Source organism: Stegostoma tigrinum, unplaced genomic scaffold, assembly GCF_030684315.1.
Source record: "Stegostoma tigrinum isolate sSteTig4 unplaced genomic scaffold, sSteTig4.hap1 scaffold_55, whole genome shotgun sequence".
NCBI classification, from domain to species: Eukaryota; Metazoa; Chordata; class Chondrichthyes; order Orectolobiformes; family Stegostomatidae; genus Stegostoma; species Stegostoma tigrinum.
This window is the reverse complement of record NW_026728483.1, coordinates 1543944-1561105: the sequence shown is the minus strand read 5'-3', so window position 1 is coordinate 1561105 and position 17162 is coordinate 1543944. Positions and strand designations below refer to the sequence as shown.

Genomic DNA, 17162 nt, shown 5'->3' with positions numbered 1-17162 from the left:
CACTCTGAACTCATGACCCCTAGTAATTGAGTCCCCCACTCTGGGGAATAAGCTTCTTGCTATCCACCCTGTCTCTCCCCTCATGATTTTGTAGACCTCAATCAGGTACCCCCAATCTCCATCTTTCTCATGAAAATAATCCTAATCTACTCAACCTCTCTTCATAGCTAGCACCCTCCATACCAGGCAACATCCTGGTGAACCTCCGCTGCACCCTGCCCAAACCGTCCACGTCCTTTTGGTAACGTACACAGTACTCTAAATGTGGCTGAACCAAAGTCTTATACAACAGTACATGACCTGCCAACTCTTGTACTCAGTACCCCGTCCGATGAAGGAAAGCATGCCGTATGCCTTCTTGACCACCCTCTTCACCTGGCTTGCCACCTCCAGGGAACAATGGACCTGAACACCCAGGTCTCTCTGTTCATCAATTTTCCCTAGGACTTTACCATTTACTGTATAGTTCGCCCTTGAATTAGATCTTCCAAAATGCATCACCTCACATTTGCCCGGATCGAACTCCATCTGCCATTTATCTGCCACACTCTGCAGTCTATCTATATTCTGCTGTAATCTCTGACAGTCCCCCTCACTATCTGCTGCTCCACCAATCTTAGTGTCATCTGCAAACTTGCTGATCAGACCACCTACACCTTCCTCCAAATCATTTACGTATATCACAAACAACAGTGGTCCCAGCACAGAACCTTGTGGAACACCACTGGTCACAGGTCTCCAATTTGAGAAACTCCTTACTACCGCTACTCTCTGTCTCCTGTTGCCGAGCCCATTTTTTTTCTATCCATCGAGCGAGCACACCCTGGACCCCATGCGACTTCACTTTCTCCATCAGCCTGCCATGGAGAACCTTATCAAACACCTTACTGAAGTCCATGTAAATGACATCTACAGCCTTTCCCTTTCAATCAACTTTGTCACGTCGTCAAAGAAGTCTATTAAGTTGGTTAGACATGACCTTCCCTGCACAAAACCATGTTGCCTATCACTGATAAGCTGATTTGCTTCCAAATGGGAACAGATCCTATCCCTCAGTATCTTCTCCAGTAGCTTCCCGACCACTGACGTCAGGCTCACTGGTCAATAATTACCTGGGTTATCCTTGCTAACCTTCTTAAACAAGGCGACAACATGAGCAAGTCTCCAGTCCTCCGGGACCTCACCCGTGTCTAAGGATGCTGCAAAGATATCTGTTAAGGCCCCGGCTATTTCCTGTCTCGCTTCCCTCAATAACCTGGTATAGATCCCCACCTTAATGCCTTTTTGGAGACCCAACACTTCATCCTTCCTTGTGTCAACTTGACCTGGAGTAAGCAAACATCTATCCCTCACATCACCATCTGTCATGTCCCTCCCCTTGATGAATACCGATGCAAAGTATTTGTTAAGAATGTCAAGATAATACAGTGTGAGGCTGGATGAACACAGCAGGCCAAGCAGCATCTCAGGAGCTTTTGTGCTCCTGAGATGCTGCTTGGCCTGCTATGTTCATCCAGCCTCACATTGTATTATCTTGGAATTCTCCAGCATCTGCAGTTCCCATTATCTCTGTTAAGAATGTCACCCATTTTCTCTGACTCAGTGCATAACGTTGCTTCTTTGTCCTTAAGTGGGCCAATCCTTCCTCTAGTTACCCTCTTGCTCTTTATATATGAATAAAAGGCTTTGGGATTTTCCTTAACCATGTTTGCCAGCAATATCTCATGTCTTCTCTTAGCCCTCTTCATCCCTCGTTTCAGATGCGCTCGAAATTCCCCGTGTTCTTCCAAAGATTCATCTCTCTTCAGTCGCCTAGACCTAATCTATGCTTCCTTTTTCCTCTTGGCTAGTCTCACAATTTCATCTGTCACCAATGGTTCCCTCATCTTGCCTTTTCTGTTCCTCATTTTCACAGGAACATGTCCTGCACGCTAATCAAACTCTCTTGAAAAGCCTCCCACATATCAAATGTGGATTTACCTTCAAACAGTTTCTCCCAATCGAAATTCCCCAGATGCTGCCAAATCTTGGTATAGTTGGCCTTCCCCCAGTTTAGAACTCTTCCTTTAGGACCACTGCCATCCTTGTCGATGAGTATTGTAAAACTTAGGGAATTGTGGTCGCTATTTCCAAAGTCACTCCCTGCTGTAATTTCAACCATCTGGCTGGGTTCATTCCCCAGCACCAGGTCCAGTATGGCCCCTTCCCGAGTTGGACTACATACACACTGCTCTTGAAAACCCTCCTGGACACACCTTACAAATCCTGCTCCATCTTGACCCCTAACACTAAGTGAATCCCAGTCAATGTTGGGAAAATTAAAATCTCCCATCACCACCACCCTGTTTCTCCTACACCTTTCCATTATCTGTTTACATATTTGTACCTCTATCTCACGCTCGCTGTTGGGAGGCCTGTAGTACAGCCCCAGCATTGTTACTGCATCCTTCCTATTTCTGAGTTCTACCCATATTGCCTCAATGCTTGAGCCCTCCATGGGGCCCTCCTTCAGTACAGCTGTGATATCGTCTTCGACCAGTATTGCAACTGACATTAAAAAGTAGCAGTAGATCACTGGAAAAGGAGGCTGAAGAATCAGTATGAGGAACGAAGAAATGGAAGAGGAACTGAACAGGTACTTTGTATCAGTCTTCATGGTGGAAAACACCAATCGCATACTAGAACTTTGAGAGTTAGGGGCAGTGGTGAATTTCACAGCCATAACTAAGGAAAAGGTGCTCGGGAAGCAGAAAAGTCTGAAGGTGGACCAATCACCCTGGACCAGATGGACTGTACTGCAGAGTTCTGAAGGAGATAGCTGAGGAAATTGTTGAGGCATTAGTGGTGATCTTTCAGGAATCACTGGAGATAGGGAGGATCTCAGGGATTTGGAAAATGGCTAAAGCAACACCCCTGTTTATGAAAAGAGAGAGGCAGAAGAAGGGAAATTATAGGCCAGTTATCCTGACCTCAATCATTGGTAAGATTTTAGAGTCCATTATTAAGGATGAGATTGCAGAGACCTTGGAAGTACATGACAAAATCGGGCTGAATCAGCACAGCTTCATCGAGGGGAAGTTATACTTGACAAATCTGTTAGAATTCTTTGAGTAGAAAGTGAGCAAGTTAGACAAAAGGAAGCCAGTGAATGTGATTTGTTTGGATTTCCAGAACGCTGTTGAGAAGGTACCAAATAAGATGAGAGCCCATAGTGTTTTAGCAAGGTACTGCCATAGATCGAGCATTGGCTGACTGTCAGAAGGCAGAGAGTGTAGATAAAGGGGTCTTTTACAGGATGGCAGCTGGTGACTAGTGGAGTCCTGCAGGGATCAGTGTTGGGACCACAACAGTTCACGTAATACCTTCATGATATGTACGAAGCAACTGAGACATTGTTGCTGAGTTTACAGTCGACACAGTGACAGATGGAGGGACAGATAGCAGTGAGGAAGTTGAAGAAGGACTTGCATAGGCTCGGAGACTGGGCAAAGAAGTGGCAGACAGAGACTGTGTGGGACACTGTGAGGTTATGTGCTTTGGTAGGAAAAATGGAGGCGTAGATTATTTTCTAAATGAGAACGGGCATTTGAGGTCTGAAGCACAACTGTCCCTCGTTGCCCTTGAGAAGGTAGCAGTTAGTTTCCTTCTTGAACTGCTGAAAGTACATTTGCTGTTGGTAGATACAATGCCATTAGGGAGGGAATTTTGGATTTTGACCCAGCATGTTACCAGCTGAGCCTGAACATTGTCCAGTTCACTCTGCACAAAATAACCCTTTTTACCCCTGGAATTAACATCATGAACGTTCTGAGAACTGCTGTTGTAAGCATATCCTCGCTTAATAGACCAAAACTGTACACTGTGCTCCTTGAGTGGCGTCACCAATGTCTTGTGTGGAAAGATTTTCACTCCTTCCCTCCTTGAAATAAAGATTTGCACCTCACGTGCCTTCTAAAATACATGCTGTGCATAGAAGCTAAATTTTTGTGCTTCATGTACGCCTTTTGGAAATCCAAATTAACGACATCTGCTAATTTCGCTTCAACGACCCGGTTTGTTGAAGAATTAGAATTCCTTGAAGTAGAAACTCAAATGGATTCACCATATTTTTAAATTTATCCTTTTCACTTAACTTATCAAATCTGCCTGAATATGATCTAAATGGTTTGCTGCTGCCTTCTCAATAATAAATTCTAGCAATTTCCCAATGACAAACTTTAGACGAAGTAAATTCGTACTTCGCTGCATTCTGCTGGGATCTTTCCACAATCTAGAAAAGATTACAGCCAATACATCCATTTGGGCAGCACGGTGACTCAGTGGTTAGCTCTTCAGCCTCACAGCGCCAGGGCCCGGGTTCGACTCCAGCCTTGGGTAACTGTCTGTGCGGAGTTTGCACATTCTCCCTGTGTCTGCATGGGTTTGCTCCATGTGCTCCAATTTCCTCCCGCAGTCCAAAGATGTGCAGGCTAGGTGGATCGGCCATGCTGAATTGCCCATCGTGTTCAGTGGTGTTTGGGTTATAGGGGTGGGGTGGGATGCTGCAAGGGGCGATGTGGACTTGTTGGGCTGTCGGACTTGTTTCCACACTGTAGGGAACCTAATTTAATCTCATCTCTGCAGTCAACTCTTATAATCCTCCATGTTATCATCTAATTTAGTCTGAAGGGATGCCTGAGAACTAACGAAGTGAGGGAACAGGTTTTATGTCTGTATTAATTGAGGATGAATTGAGTGTGAGTTGGTTGTATAAATATGGGAGCTAGTAATTAGGGGTTGAAGTTTATGGAGTATTATTAAAAGAAATAAAGCTCTGATGGTACGATGTGGGGTTGGACTCTTTGCATACCTGGGATCCAAGTCTTTAGGTCCCAGGGAACCTGTTAACTTCATCTTCTCAGTTTTCCTCAATGTTTCCTTGAGGATTTCCTTCTCCCTTTTGCTCCCTACTTTTCGCCCATTGATATTTTTTGTATGTTTTCTACTGTGAAATCAGATGGAAAATATTGGTTCAAAGCTTGTGCCATTACCCTCATTTCCCATCATGAATTCCCCAGTCTCACCCTCTCATGAGCCATTATTCACTGTCTTTACTCTTTTCCTTTTGATACACTTGTGGAAGCCTTTACTGTATTTATATTAATGTCTCCCTCATTATTACTTTGGTCATCTTTTGTTCACATCTGAAATATTTCCAGTTCCACAATTTTCCAATCTTTCTTTCAATTTATACTATCTTTAACTTTCTTAGATAGCAACAGATGGCACCATGGTGCATTCTAGCTGTACATCCTTTCATTCTAAATTGACAATATTTTTGTTCAGAGTTATGAAATATCCCCTGAAACATCTGCCATTGTTTCTCTATGGTCTTACCTTTTAAACTATTTTCCCAGTTCAACTCTGCCTTTATACTCCTGAATTATCTTCAATGAAAGTTTAAGATATTAAACAGTTTCAGACCGAATTCTCAACCTCGACCTTGATGTAAAATTCTACCACATCCTGATCATTCTTATCCAGAGAATCCTATACTATTGATGAGTTGTATCTCAAAACATACTATCAGGTCTAAAATATCTTAATCCCTGCTTGGTTCCAGTGGTACAGTTTTAAGACTCCAAATGCATTCTGTGAATATATGCTGAGGGGTAGATAACTGCTCTTAACATCAAGGTGCCATTCAACCAAATATGACATCAAGGAGCCGTCGCAAAGCTGCAGTCAGTAAGAATCAGGTGAAAAACCCTCTGCTGGCTGGAACCTTACCATAAAGCAAGTGGTTGTGGTTGTTGGAAGTCAGTTGCCCCAACTCCAAAGCATCACTGCGGGGGTTACGTAAATTTGTGCCCTGAGCTCAACCATCTTCAACTATTTGATCAAATGCCATCCCTCCGTCAGAAGGTCGTACGTGGGGATGTTCTCAGTTGATTGTGCAATGTTCAGCACCACTCATAGCTCCTCAGATGCTGAAGTAGTCCATATCCACGGAACATAACTAGTTTTGAGCTGAAGAGAAGCAAGTGGTAGTTGTGCTGCGCAAGTTACAGGCAATGAACGTCACCATTAAGGAGAATCTAACCATTGCCCCATGACTTACACTCCTTTACTGCCAATATTCTGAGGCTTATCAGGTTTCCAGAAACTGAACTGGACCAAACTTATAATTATTGTGACGACAAGAGCAGGTCAGAGGTTAAGAATTCTGCAGTGAATAATGAGCCCCCTACCTACACAAAGCCTGTCCACCATCTATCAAGCTCAAGTCAGGAATGTAATCTCCACTGGTCAGGACTGGTGCAGCTCCGTCAACACTCAGGAAGCTTGAACCATATGGGACAAAGCAGCCTGTTGGATTGGTACCCCACCCACCACCTTCAACATCTGTTCTATCATCACTAATGCATAATTAGTGCCCCATGCAAGTTTCCCTCCAAGCCACACACACTATCCTGACTCGGAACGATATCACTGTTCATTAATAGTCATTGAGTTAAGATTCTGGAGCTTCTTTCTGAACAGCACTGCTCTAAGGACTGCAGTTATTCAAGAAGGCAGCTCACCACCACCTTCTCCAGGGTAATTGGGCTTAGCCAGCAACATCCACATCCTGTGAATAAAAAAGAATCTTCCAGACTACCTGTGCAAATTGAATTCACAGTTTATTGTAACATCTTTCTGACAAGATCCCATTACTTCTTGGTCTATAGCCTCTCTGCTATCCTGGACTGTATCTTCTGATAGGGGATCTATGAATCTGAAACTGTCACAGCCGTGACTTCTTTCCTTTGCTGCTCCTTATCTCTACCCAAACTGATTCTATATTTTGCCTGGGAGCCAGTTAGCTCAGTTGGCTGGTTTGTAATTCAGAATGATACCAACAGCATGGGATACTACACTGTCTGAAGTTACAATGAAGGAGTCTCCTTCTCAACCTGTCTCCTCATCTGAGGTGTGGTAACCTTCAATTTAAACCACCTCCAGATATCTCTCTTGACTGTGAGAGCAGCCCTGTGGTCCCATCTGGGACTATAGTGACTTTGAATCTCCAAACCAAGATAATTTCTCACCAATGTATTGATCTCATCTTTGACACAGTACAGAAAACCAAAAAAATTAAACCCAATGAGATGAATTTTGGATCACTGGATTATATGGCAAAATTGGACAAAAAAATGCACTATTGTTAAAATAATTAGCAGTTCAACCAGAAAGGCCACTAATGTGAATCCTGGATCTGTGTATCATTTGAAATGACTTAATTGTATAGTTCTAGTATTTGGCCACAAGATGGAGAATTCTTCTCAGGTGATGTTGTAGCCAGAAGATAGAAAGATGACAGAAATGTTTGGAGAGATATGGGCCAAGCACAGGCAGGTGGAACTAGTTCAGTTTGGGATTGTGATCAGCATAGACTGGTTGGACCAAAGGATCTGTTTTCATGCTGTCTGACTCTATGAAACTGAAGCTTAATAGTCTGAAACTCACATTCAGACATATCTAACTTTATCATAATCTTACAGAAAGATAGCTGACTTTATCCCTCAGAGTTGCAGACTCTTCAATTTTACATCTTCAAAGACATTTAGTAGGGAGAGCATGGATTATCGAGTGAGTTGAGTCGATTGGTTCATTGTTAATTCTGAACTAAATTTGATTTATTTTACATTTTTAGACAACATCAGGTGAAGATGTGCGTGATTTCACCAAGGTGCTGAAAAATAAGTTCAGATCAAAGAAATACTTGGCCAAGCATCCTCGTTTGGGTTATTTCCCAGTACAAACAGTCCTAGAAGGTGAGAACCTTGAGATGTAAGTTTATTGATGTGAGATTTACTAATGTATCAATGCCCATTTGGGAGTTGACAAATATTGCAGCATTATTCATTCTGCAGCTTAGCAGGAGAGTGAGGTTGTCCATTTGCGCATATGTCAGACATACACAATACAAAAACAAGGGGGGCTTAATGATATCATTGGTCCTCTCGCCTTCAAAACAGTGTAGTTACTCAGAGAGTGCATCTGCTGAGGACTTGTTGATACTGTCACTAACGTGCAACCTTCCTTGATATCTTTCTCTGTCCTCCAGTTCTGTCTTTAAAAACGACAATCAATTCCCCGCTCCTCAAAAGAAAAGAACCTTTGGCTGAACAGAGAACAAAGAACAGTACAGGCCCTTCGGCCCACGATGTTGTGCCGACCTATTATCCCACTAAGATCAAGCTACCCTGCATACCCTTCATTTTACTGTCCTTCATGTGCCTATCCAAGAGTCGCTTAAAAGTCTCTAAATGTATCTGACTCCATTACCACTGCCAGCAGTGCATTCCACACACCCGCCACTCTCTGTGTAAAGAACTTAGCTCTGACATCTCCCCTCCTCCTTCCTCCAGTCACCTTAAAATTTCTCCCCCTCGTAATAGTCATTTCTGCTCTGGGAAAAAATCTCTGACTATCCACTCCAGCTATGCCTCTCATCATCTTGTGGACCTCAATCAAGTCACCTCTCATTCTTCTTTGCTCCAATGAGAAAAGTCCTCGCCCCCGAACCCTTTCTCCTAAGACCTGCCATCCATTCCATGCAGCATCCTGCTAACTCTCTTCTACACCCTCACTAAAGCTTCCACATCCTCCCTGTAATGAAGCAACCAGAACTGAAGGCAATATTCCAAGTGCTGCTCCATCCCCACGAACTAATGCTCGATTCCAAATCCCTTTCCTCTTGATGCTTTAAATTCATTGCTGTCTTTCGTGTAATTTCATATTTGAATTCACTGGATCAACTTGCCCCTGCATTCCTGAGACGGTCACAGTGACTTCCCCCCGGCAGTCCTGTCCCGCTCACAGTGACTTCGACCAGCAGTCCTGATCCGCCCGAAGTGACTTCTCCCCGCAGCCCTGACCCGCTCACAGGGACTGGCCCCCGCAGCCCTGACCCGCTCACAGACTGGCCCTTGCAGCCCTGACCTGCTCACAGGGACTGGCCCCCGCAGCCCTGACCCGCTCACAGGGACTGGCCCCCGCAGCCCTGACCCGCTCACAGGGACTGGCCCCCGCAGCCCTGACCCGCTCACAGGGACTGGCCCCCGCAGCCCTGACCCGCTCACAGGGACTGGCCCCCGCAGCCCTGTCCCGCTCACAGGGACTGGCCCCCGCGGCCCTGACTTGCTCACAGGGACTGGCCCCCGCAGCCCTGACCCACTCACAGTGACTGGCCCCCGCGGCCCTGACCCGCTCACAGCGTACTGCCCCCTGCAGCCGTGTCCCGCTCACAGCGTGCTGCCCCCCGCAGCCGTGTCCCGCTCACAGCGGACTGGGCCCCGCAGCCCTGTCCCGCTCACAGGGACTGGGCCCCGAAGCCCTGTCCCGCTCACAGCGTACTTCCCCCCGCAGCCGTGTCCTGCTCACAGCGTACTGCCCCCCGCAGCCGTGTCCCGCTCACAGCGTACTGCCCCCCGCAGCCGTGTCCTGCTCACCGCGTACTGCCCCCCGCAGCCATGTCCCGCTCACAGGGACAGGCCCCCGTAGCCCTGACCCGCTCACAGGGACTGGCCCCCGCAGCACTGACCCGCTCACAGGGACTGAACCCCGCAGCCGTGTCCCGCTCACAGGGACTGGACCCCGCAGCCCTGACCCGTTGAGAGGGACTGGCCCCCGCAGCCCTGTCCCGCTGACAGGGATTTGCCCCTGCAGCCCTGACCCGCTCACTGTGACTTGCCCCCGCAGCCCTGACCTGCTCACAGCGACTTGCCCCTCCTTCCTGACCTGCTCACAGGCACTTGTTCCCTCCGTCGTAACCCGCTCACAACGACTTGTCCCCTCTGTCCTGACCCGCTGACAGCGTCTTGCCTCCCATCCCTCTTAGACAGGTCACCCCTTGCTCAGAAACGGTCCCAATTATCCATGAACCAGAAACCCTGCCCCCTGTGCCAGCTCCTTAACCATGCATTCATCTCACCTATCTTTCTCTGACTTAGCTCACTAAGATGTGGCACTCATGGCAACCCATAAATTATTACCCTCTCGGTCCTGCCTTTCAGCCTCTTTGCTAACTCCTTGCCCATAGTCCGCAGAATGTCATCCCTCTTTCTGCCGATGTCATTGGTACCAACGTGCACCGTGGCCTCTGGCTGCTCACCCTCCCCTTTTAGAATTTGTTGCAACCACTCAGAGATGTCCTTGACCTTGCACCAGGGAAGCAACACGCAGCCCTGGTGTCTCAAATGTGGCAACAGAATCTATGCCCCCAACGAATGAGTCTCCAACCACACTCGCTCACTTGGATTTGCCTTACTCTGTCCCACAGCAGGGTGGTTTGCACTATGGACCTGGCTACTGCTGATTATATAACTGACCCAGTTTAGTTTTAGATCAGTGTTAACCTTGGTTCAGTGGATAGCCAAGCACCTCAGTAGTCTACAATACAGGAGAAATGCATTCTTAAGCTGACAGATTCTGTGACAGTCAAGGACAAGCACTGAATTGTTCTGACCTCATTTCCAACACCTGGCCCGTAGCCTTGCATGGCTTGGATTGCACTTGCACATTTAAAAAAAAATGTAACGATGATGTGAGGGTAAGGACATGGAATTTTTTTGATATGGCCATATTCTCTCTTGTTGGAGCTGATTGCTGCTTAGCACTTGTATGGTGCAAATGTAACTTATCCTTTCTCAGGCCAAGCCTGATCGTTGTCCAATTCTCACTGTATTTTCTCATCGTTGACTTAATGTTGGTTCGGCCCAACAGTGTTGTACATACCCTGCCTATTCTGAAACTCTGTCACTTAATATTAAGTCTAATAAAGACAAGTATCCAATCTGCCTTCCAAACCACTTCAACGACCTGGTCCATTACATTGTGGGATCAACAGGCATACACATCAAGATCCTGAGATCCCTCTGATCATTGGTGCTTGTGAGGTCCCTATGATTCATCATGGGCTCCAAGATCTGATTGTGCTGTGTCACCTCATCCTTATCCCGTTTGTCCTAACATGAAGTAATGTTCTCAAACGCTTCTCAAAAATTATTCCCAATCCTACTTTTTGTAATCATGATACAAGTGAGCATAAAACTTGGAACACGACGGCAACAGGAATGTGCCCTTTGGCCCACCATGTTGGGCCAAACATGACAACAAATGAAAAAATCCCTTCTGCCTGTCCTTGATCCATAGTCCTCCATTCCTTGCATATTCGTGCACGGAACTAAAAGTCCCTTTTAAATGCTTTCATCGTATCTGCATCCACTACCACCCCGGGCAATGTATTCCACACTTTTAACATGCTCAGTGTGAAATATTTGCCCCTCACATCTCTTTTGAACTTCCCCCCTCTCAGCGTAAATGCATGCCCCCTAATAGTGGACACTTCAACTCCGGGGGAGAAGTTTTCTGACTGTTAGCTGTATTGAAATATCTCCTAATTTTATAGACTTCTATCAAGCCTGCCCTCAGCTTCTACTGCCCCAGAGAAAACGAAGAGTTTTTCCAGCTCCTCCCTCTCGTTCATACCCTCTATTCCAGTCAGCATGCTGGTAAATCTCTTCTGCACCCTGTCCAAAGCCTGCACATCCTAAGTGTAATGTGGCGGCCAGAATTGGATGCAATACTTTGTGTGGTCTCAACAAAGTCTTGTAAAGCTGCAGTGTGACATCCTGACTCTTGCACTGAGTTCTCCTATGAATAAAGGCAAGCATGCGATATGCCTTCTTGACCACCCTATCTACTTGTGTGGCTACTGTCAGGGAGTTATGGTCTAGGACCCCAAGATCCCTCTGGACATCACTGCTGTTTGGGATTCTGCCATTAACTGTGTATCCCTTTCCTTAACACTTGGTCTCCTAAAATGTAACACCTCATGCCTGCCCAGATTAAATTCCATCGGCCATTTCTCCGCTCGTGTTTGCAATTGGTCTGTATCTTGCTGTGTCCTTTGACACCCTTCCATGCTGTCCACAAGTCCACTGGTCCTTATATCATCTGCCAACTTAGTAATCCCCAATCTACATTTGCCACCAAGTCATTTACATATATCACAAACAGCAGAAGTCACATCGATGCGGAACACCACTCGTCACTGAGCTGCAGCCAGAAAAACAGCTTTCCACCACTGAGACGGCAAGAACTGTAGATGCTGGAATCAGAGTTAACCAAGTGTGGAGCTGGAGGAACGCAGCAGGTCAGGCAGCATCAGAGGAACAGGAAAGCTGACATTGTTGATGCTGCCTGGCCTGCTGTGTTCCTCCAGCCCTATACTGTGTGATCTTTGTTAGCCTTCCACCGCGACCGTCTGCCTTATATGGGCAGGCCAAGTCACCATGGATCTCATGGATCTTAATCTTCTGGATGAGCATACCATGAGGGACCTTGTTGAAAACGTTCGTAAAATCCATGTACATGCTATCAACTGTTCTACCCGAATTGATCACCCTTGTCACCTCCTTGAAAACTTCAACTGACTTGGTAAGACATAACCTGCCCCGCATAATGCCATGCTGGCTGTCCCTTATTAGCCCATACCTTTGAGACATGAGACACTCACCAGTCTGTAGTTTCCTGGAAAGTCCCTGTTTTCCTGCTTGAACAGAGGAACGACTTTATCCACTCACCAGTCTCCGCAACCCCTCCAGTGCCTGGCAAGGATATCAGATCCTGTTGAAAGTGGTGTGTTGATGCATTTGTGTCATGATTGTGTTTTGTTTGAGCCCTAACATTGAAAGCAGTGTAAGAATGTCTTTGTGCAGCAGGCGAGGTGTGATGAGACTGAGCCTTCATACAATTGCAAGATGTTGAAAATTTGCCATTATTTATGAAAACAGTGATAAATTTCCATGATCAACATTTCTGTTACACTGCAATGATTATCCCGTGGCATGTAAAATCAGAAAGATACGATAAAATGAGACTGGGTCATATGCAGGGAGAATGTTTGCCTTTCATGTCTATAGAAGTAGTGAAATATTTCCATGAAGCTAAAAGTCACTTTTCCGTTCATTGAAGGACACAATCATCGCCTTGGAAGCTTCATCACGATACTACTTTGCATTTCTGAAGAGGGAAGAAGAAATCAACATGCAAATTCAATTCCATGGTTTTGGAAGTCCCTTTGAGAACACGATTCATTTGCGCCGGCATAATGCTCTGACCAAGAAAGAATTGAAGGTGAGTTTGTAGTTTGGAAGATCGCAGCAATTTATGCATCAACTTCTTCATCGATAATGTTCCATTGCTTTCAAACTGCATTTTCCTCTCTGCAAGATAATAACTGTTAGAACAAGCAACAGCATCGGTAGATGGTCTATGGGGAATGCAATGTTACAAAACCCGATCCATTCAACAACATATTTCAGATAAGTCAACAAATTAAATATTCCAGCACAGGATAAAACAAGGAGGATGAGAATGAGGAGGCAATAGCTCTGATGACAAAAGAACAGAAATTTACCTTTATCCATTCGAGCAAAAAAGCAGGCACACAAAGAAATAATCATCTAAGAATGCACGTGTGCAACGGAGGCTACAGGGGGACTAAGAATGCCGAATTGTTGTCATGCGTATTGCTGAAAGGATGATTGAAACAGAATCTGTGGTAAATTTGTTGAAATACAGATGATGCATCTCAGGATGTTGGAGGAAGAACATTTATGGACTGAGGCAAATTGTATTGCCCTTTTCAGGAGTTATTAGGTTCATAATGAATTGAAAGACTTCCTTCTGTGCTGAAAGCTTTAGTTTAGTTGCAGCTGAATCACAATTTCTGTTCCTGGTAGTATTTAGCAAACTGTTAAAAGTGAATGTCACTGCACAGAATTCCAAATATGACTCCAATCAGTAGAGAAAATATCCAAGGGGATATGTATCCTCTCATGTTGAACAGCGCAGCTACAGATACAATGGAGGCACTGATGATAATCTTCCAAGAATCCTTAGATTGTGGAAAATTCTCAGAGGATTGAAAGATTGTGAACAGAACACCATTATTACAAAGATACTTGGACAAAGTAGTAAGCATGTATTGCCAATTTAGGTCAACCTGGGTAGATGTTCATGCCTGCAATGAAAGATGAAATAACAGGGTACTTAGTGTGCTATAACATCCTACAGAGTTAACATCCTTTTATAAAGGGGAAATAATACTTGACAAACTTGCTACAGTGCTTTGAGAAGGAAACAAACATTACTGATGAAGGACCACCAGTTGATGTCGTACATTGAGATTTCAACAAAGCATTTGATAAGGTGCAGCTCATAAGGTGTCTCAAAAGAAAAGAGCCCATGTGTTCAAGGGTAGTATGTTCGGATGGACAGAGGACTGCATCGTAAATAGAAGTAGAGACGTAGCAGCAGGATGGTAACTTACAAGTCATGTACGGCCACAGAGCGAATGCTGCGGAGGCCGAACACCTCATGTTGACTGGGTTGATTTGAGAAATGGCAGAGGGGATTGCTATGCTTATGAAAGTTGGGCAGGCAGGGACTACATTCATTGGCGTTTATAAGATTGAAAAAAATCTTATTTTTTCAACATGTAAGATTCTTAAGAGGCTTGATAGTGTATATCCGGAGAGATTACTCTCATTTGTGAAAGATTTTACGACCAGAGGCCACATTTTCAAATTGGTTGCCCATGAATTCAGGGAAGAATGACTTCTTTCAGGTTGTAGCAATTTATTGAACACTTTAGCCAAGAAGATTTTAGAGGTAATGCCATTAATCATATGCTAGGCTGTAACGGCCAGGTTAATTTTTAAATCAAGAAACAATGATCATGAGAAAAGGGTCTCGGCCTGAAACGTCAGCTTTTGTGCTCCTGAGATGCTGCTTGGCCTGCTGTGTTCATCCAGCCTCACATTTTGTTGTCATGAAATGTATACACTTCCTTTTCATCTGGGAATAAATAATTGTTCTGAACGATTTCCATTGACTAATAGCAATCTGACAAGCTTCGCAATGTAAAGAGATTTTTAGCTTCTTTTTAATTGTAAAGGTATTCTTTGGAATTATTTTGGCATATATTATTTGCATCTCAGGAAGTATGTTCATCACTGCATCTCAAAAAGTGCTCTGGTGTATGACAGCAGCTTTTTAAAGATCACTTCAATGGTTGTGATTTTGAGTTGCCATAACACACATTAAATTACACTGTTGGCCAATCTGTCCATGATTATTTCATTATCTTATGCTTCAAACAGACAAGGAAATATTGGTGATGCAATGAAGTGTTTGACTCTCAAATATAATTGCTGTTATAGTTTCCACTTGGAAGAAAGATTCACATCAAATTGACTGGTCAAGGAAATGGGACACTGACTGTGAGTACTTTGAATGTTCGAGTTATTCCTAAAATGAAAGTTATGACCTTGATGATTTCTCTTTCATGCAGATATGAAGAGACTCTTTTAAAATATCCTCTAGGTTAGTGGTTCAGGCATAAAAGTGTAATATGTATATTTATGTATATACATGTACATGCGTAATCTGATCAGAAAATGACTATAAAACACTTGTTGCATGGTGAGAATGAGTTATCCAGATAGTAAGACCTGCCAATGTTGGTGTCTGAGATAACACATTGTGGAGCTGGAGGAACACAGCAGGGCAGGCAGCATCAGAGGCTCAAGAAAGTTGGGGTTTTGGGTCAGGACCCTTCCTGAGAAATGGAGGGTGGAAGGGAGCTCAGAAACAACTAGTGTGGTGGGGGAGGAGGTGCTGGGGAAGGTAGGTGGGATGGTAATAAGTGAGTACTATCCAGATTGGAACAGATTTTCCCCAGCGGGTATTGAGTACGAATTCCAAATCACTCTCAAAATCTTAGTGACTGTTAACATTGATGTTTTTTGTCTGTGTGTTTCAGTAATTGCATGACAGTTGAATGGTTCGTTGAGAGTGAGGAACCTATGGACTCTCACACACCAAGATGGAATTTAGTTCGAAGAGTGACTTCAAAATAGTTGCTTGCTTTTAAAATCTTGACCATTTTTGCTGTCCAGTTGAATGAATTTAGCTTCATACTGCTTCAATAGGAATTAGTGTTTAAGAGGAACATATTTGTGAAACTTACAGTTCCGTAAGTTTTAGCATAAACTGGTGCAGCCTTTCGGTGCAAAAAGGCTCACCTCTCCATTAATACGGAAGGAAAATTGGAGTTTAAAAGTAAGTTCACCCGCTGTCAGGGAATGAAATGTTAATGTTGACTCAAACATAATTTTTTAAAAAGTCATATATTTGTGTAACACTGAACTCAAATTAAAATTTGGATATGCTAGTTTTACAGATGGTTGGATATTGAATTCATTTTAAATGAGGGTGAAGATCACTTTAAATCCAGCATATTTGTGAAGAAAAGAAATAGCGTGTCAAATAAAATTAACTGCATGACTCTTCATAGCCCTATATGTAGAATTTCATTCTGAACTATGAGACAGTTGTGACCCCATACTACCTCAGTGCTCATGGCAAGAGTAAGACTCCTGTTTGACGTGCTGTGCACTGCATGGAATGGCGGCAACATCAGATTCATTGATGCTTGAGAATCAAAAGAATATGACGATAAGATTTAAAATCAAAATCTCATTGAACACTTCAAGGAATGTATTACAGGAAGAGGGGGAAAGCATATATGACTAATAGAAGGTGGTGGCGCAGATCACATAGACCTGTGTGCTAAAACTTATCACAAATTTCACATTGAATGGAACAGTTTAAACAGGCTGGAGGAAGCAGACATGCCAGCCCAAACTTTTTGAATTTGAGCATTCTGTTCGTAAACATCAGCAAAATTGTGGGAAACATGTTTATTCTTTCTCTTTTATTGCACAGAACCATACGATGAGACTGTTTTGATGAGGAATTTAAAGATTATGTGTCCCATCCGTTTGACTCACAGTTTGGTACCACAGGTTGGTACGATCTTCGTTCGAGAAGGAAAAGGGATGTTCCAGATACAGAAAATCGTCAAACCATTTACTACAAAGTCCGTTTCTGGTTAGTATTAATTAATGCAGTTGACATTTTTAGCTCGACATGATTGCACAATGGAGTCAATAAGAAAATTCCATCTGATATTCCACATAAATTTTAAGAGGATGTTAAAGCAGCTCATTTCTTTTTCACGCTGTCTGCTGCTTTTAAGAATGGTTGTCTTATTGTCGAAATGTTTA

General features: G+C 44.1%; 1 protein-coding gene across 3 annotated transcripts in view; it reads left to right on the top strand.

Annotated features, from left to right (window-relative positions):
* The window catches only part of LOC132208866 (utrophin-like), a 249157-nt gene extending 232292 nt beyond the window's left edge, over positions 1–16865 (top strand). The window contains exons 4-7 of one of the 3 annotated variants that reach the window (XM_059644178.1): positions 7676–7796; positions 13003–13164; positions 15255–15314; positions 16822–16865. In XM_059644178.1, the coding sequence (XP_059500161.1) occupies positions 7676–7718 (43 nt within the window). In that variant the 3' untranslated portion in view covers positions 7719–7796; positions 13003–13164; positions 15255–15314; positions 16822–16865. Of the gene's footprint in view, positions 1–7675; positions 7797–13002; positions 13165–15254; positions 15315–16821 lie in introns of those variants that run through there. The other 2 variants (XR_009444974.1, XR_009444973.1) reach the window with 2 other exon arrangements.
* Positions 16866–17162: the final 297 nt, after the last annotated feature.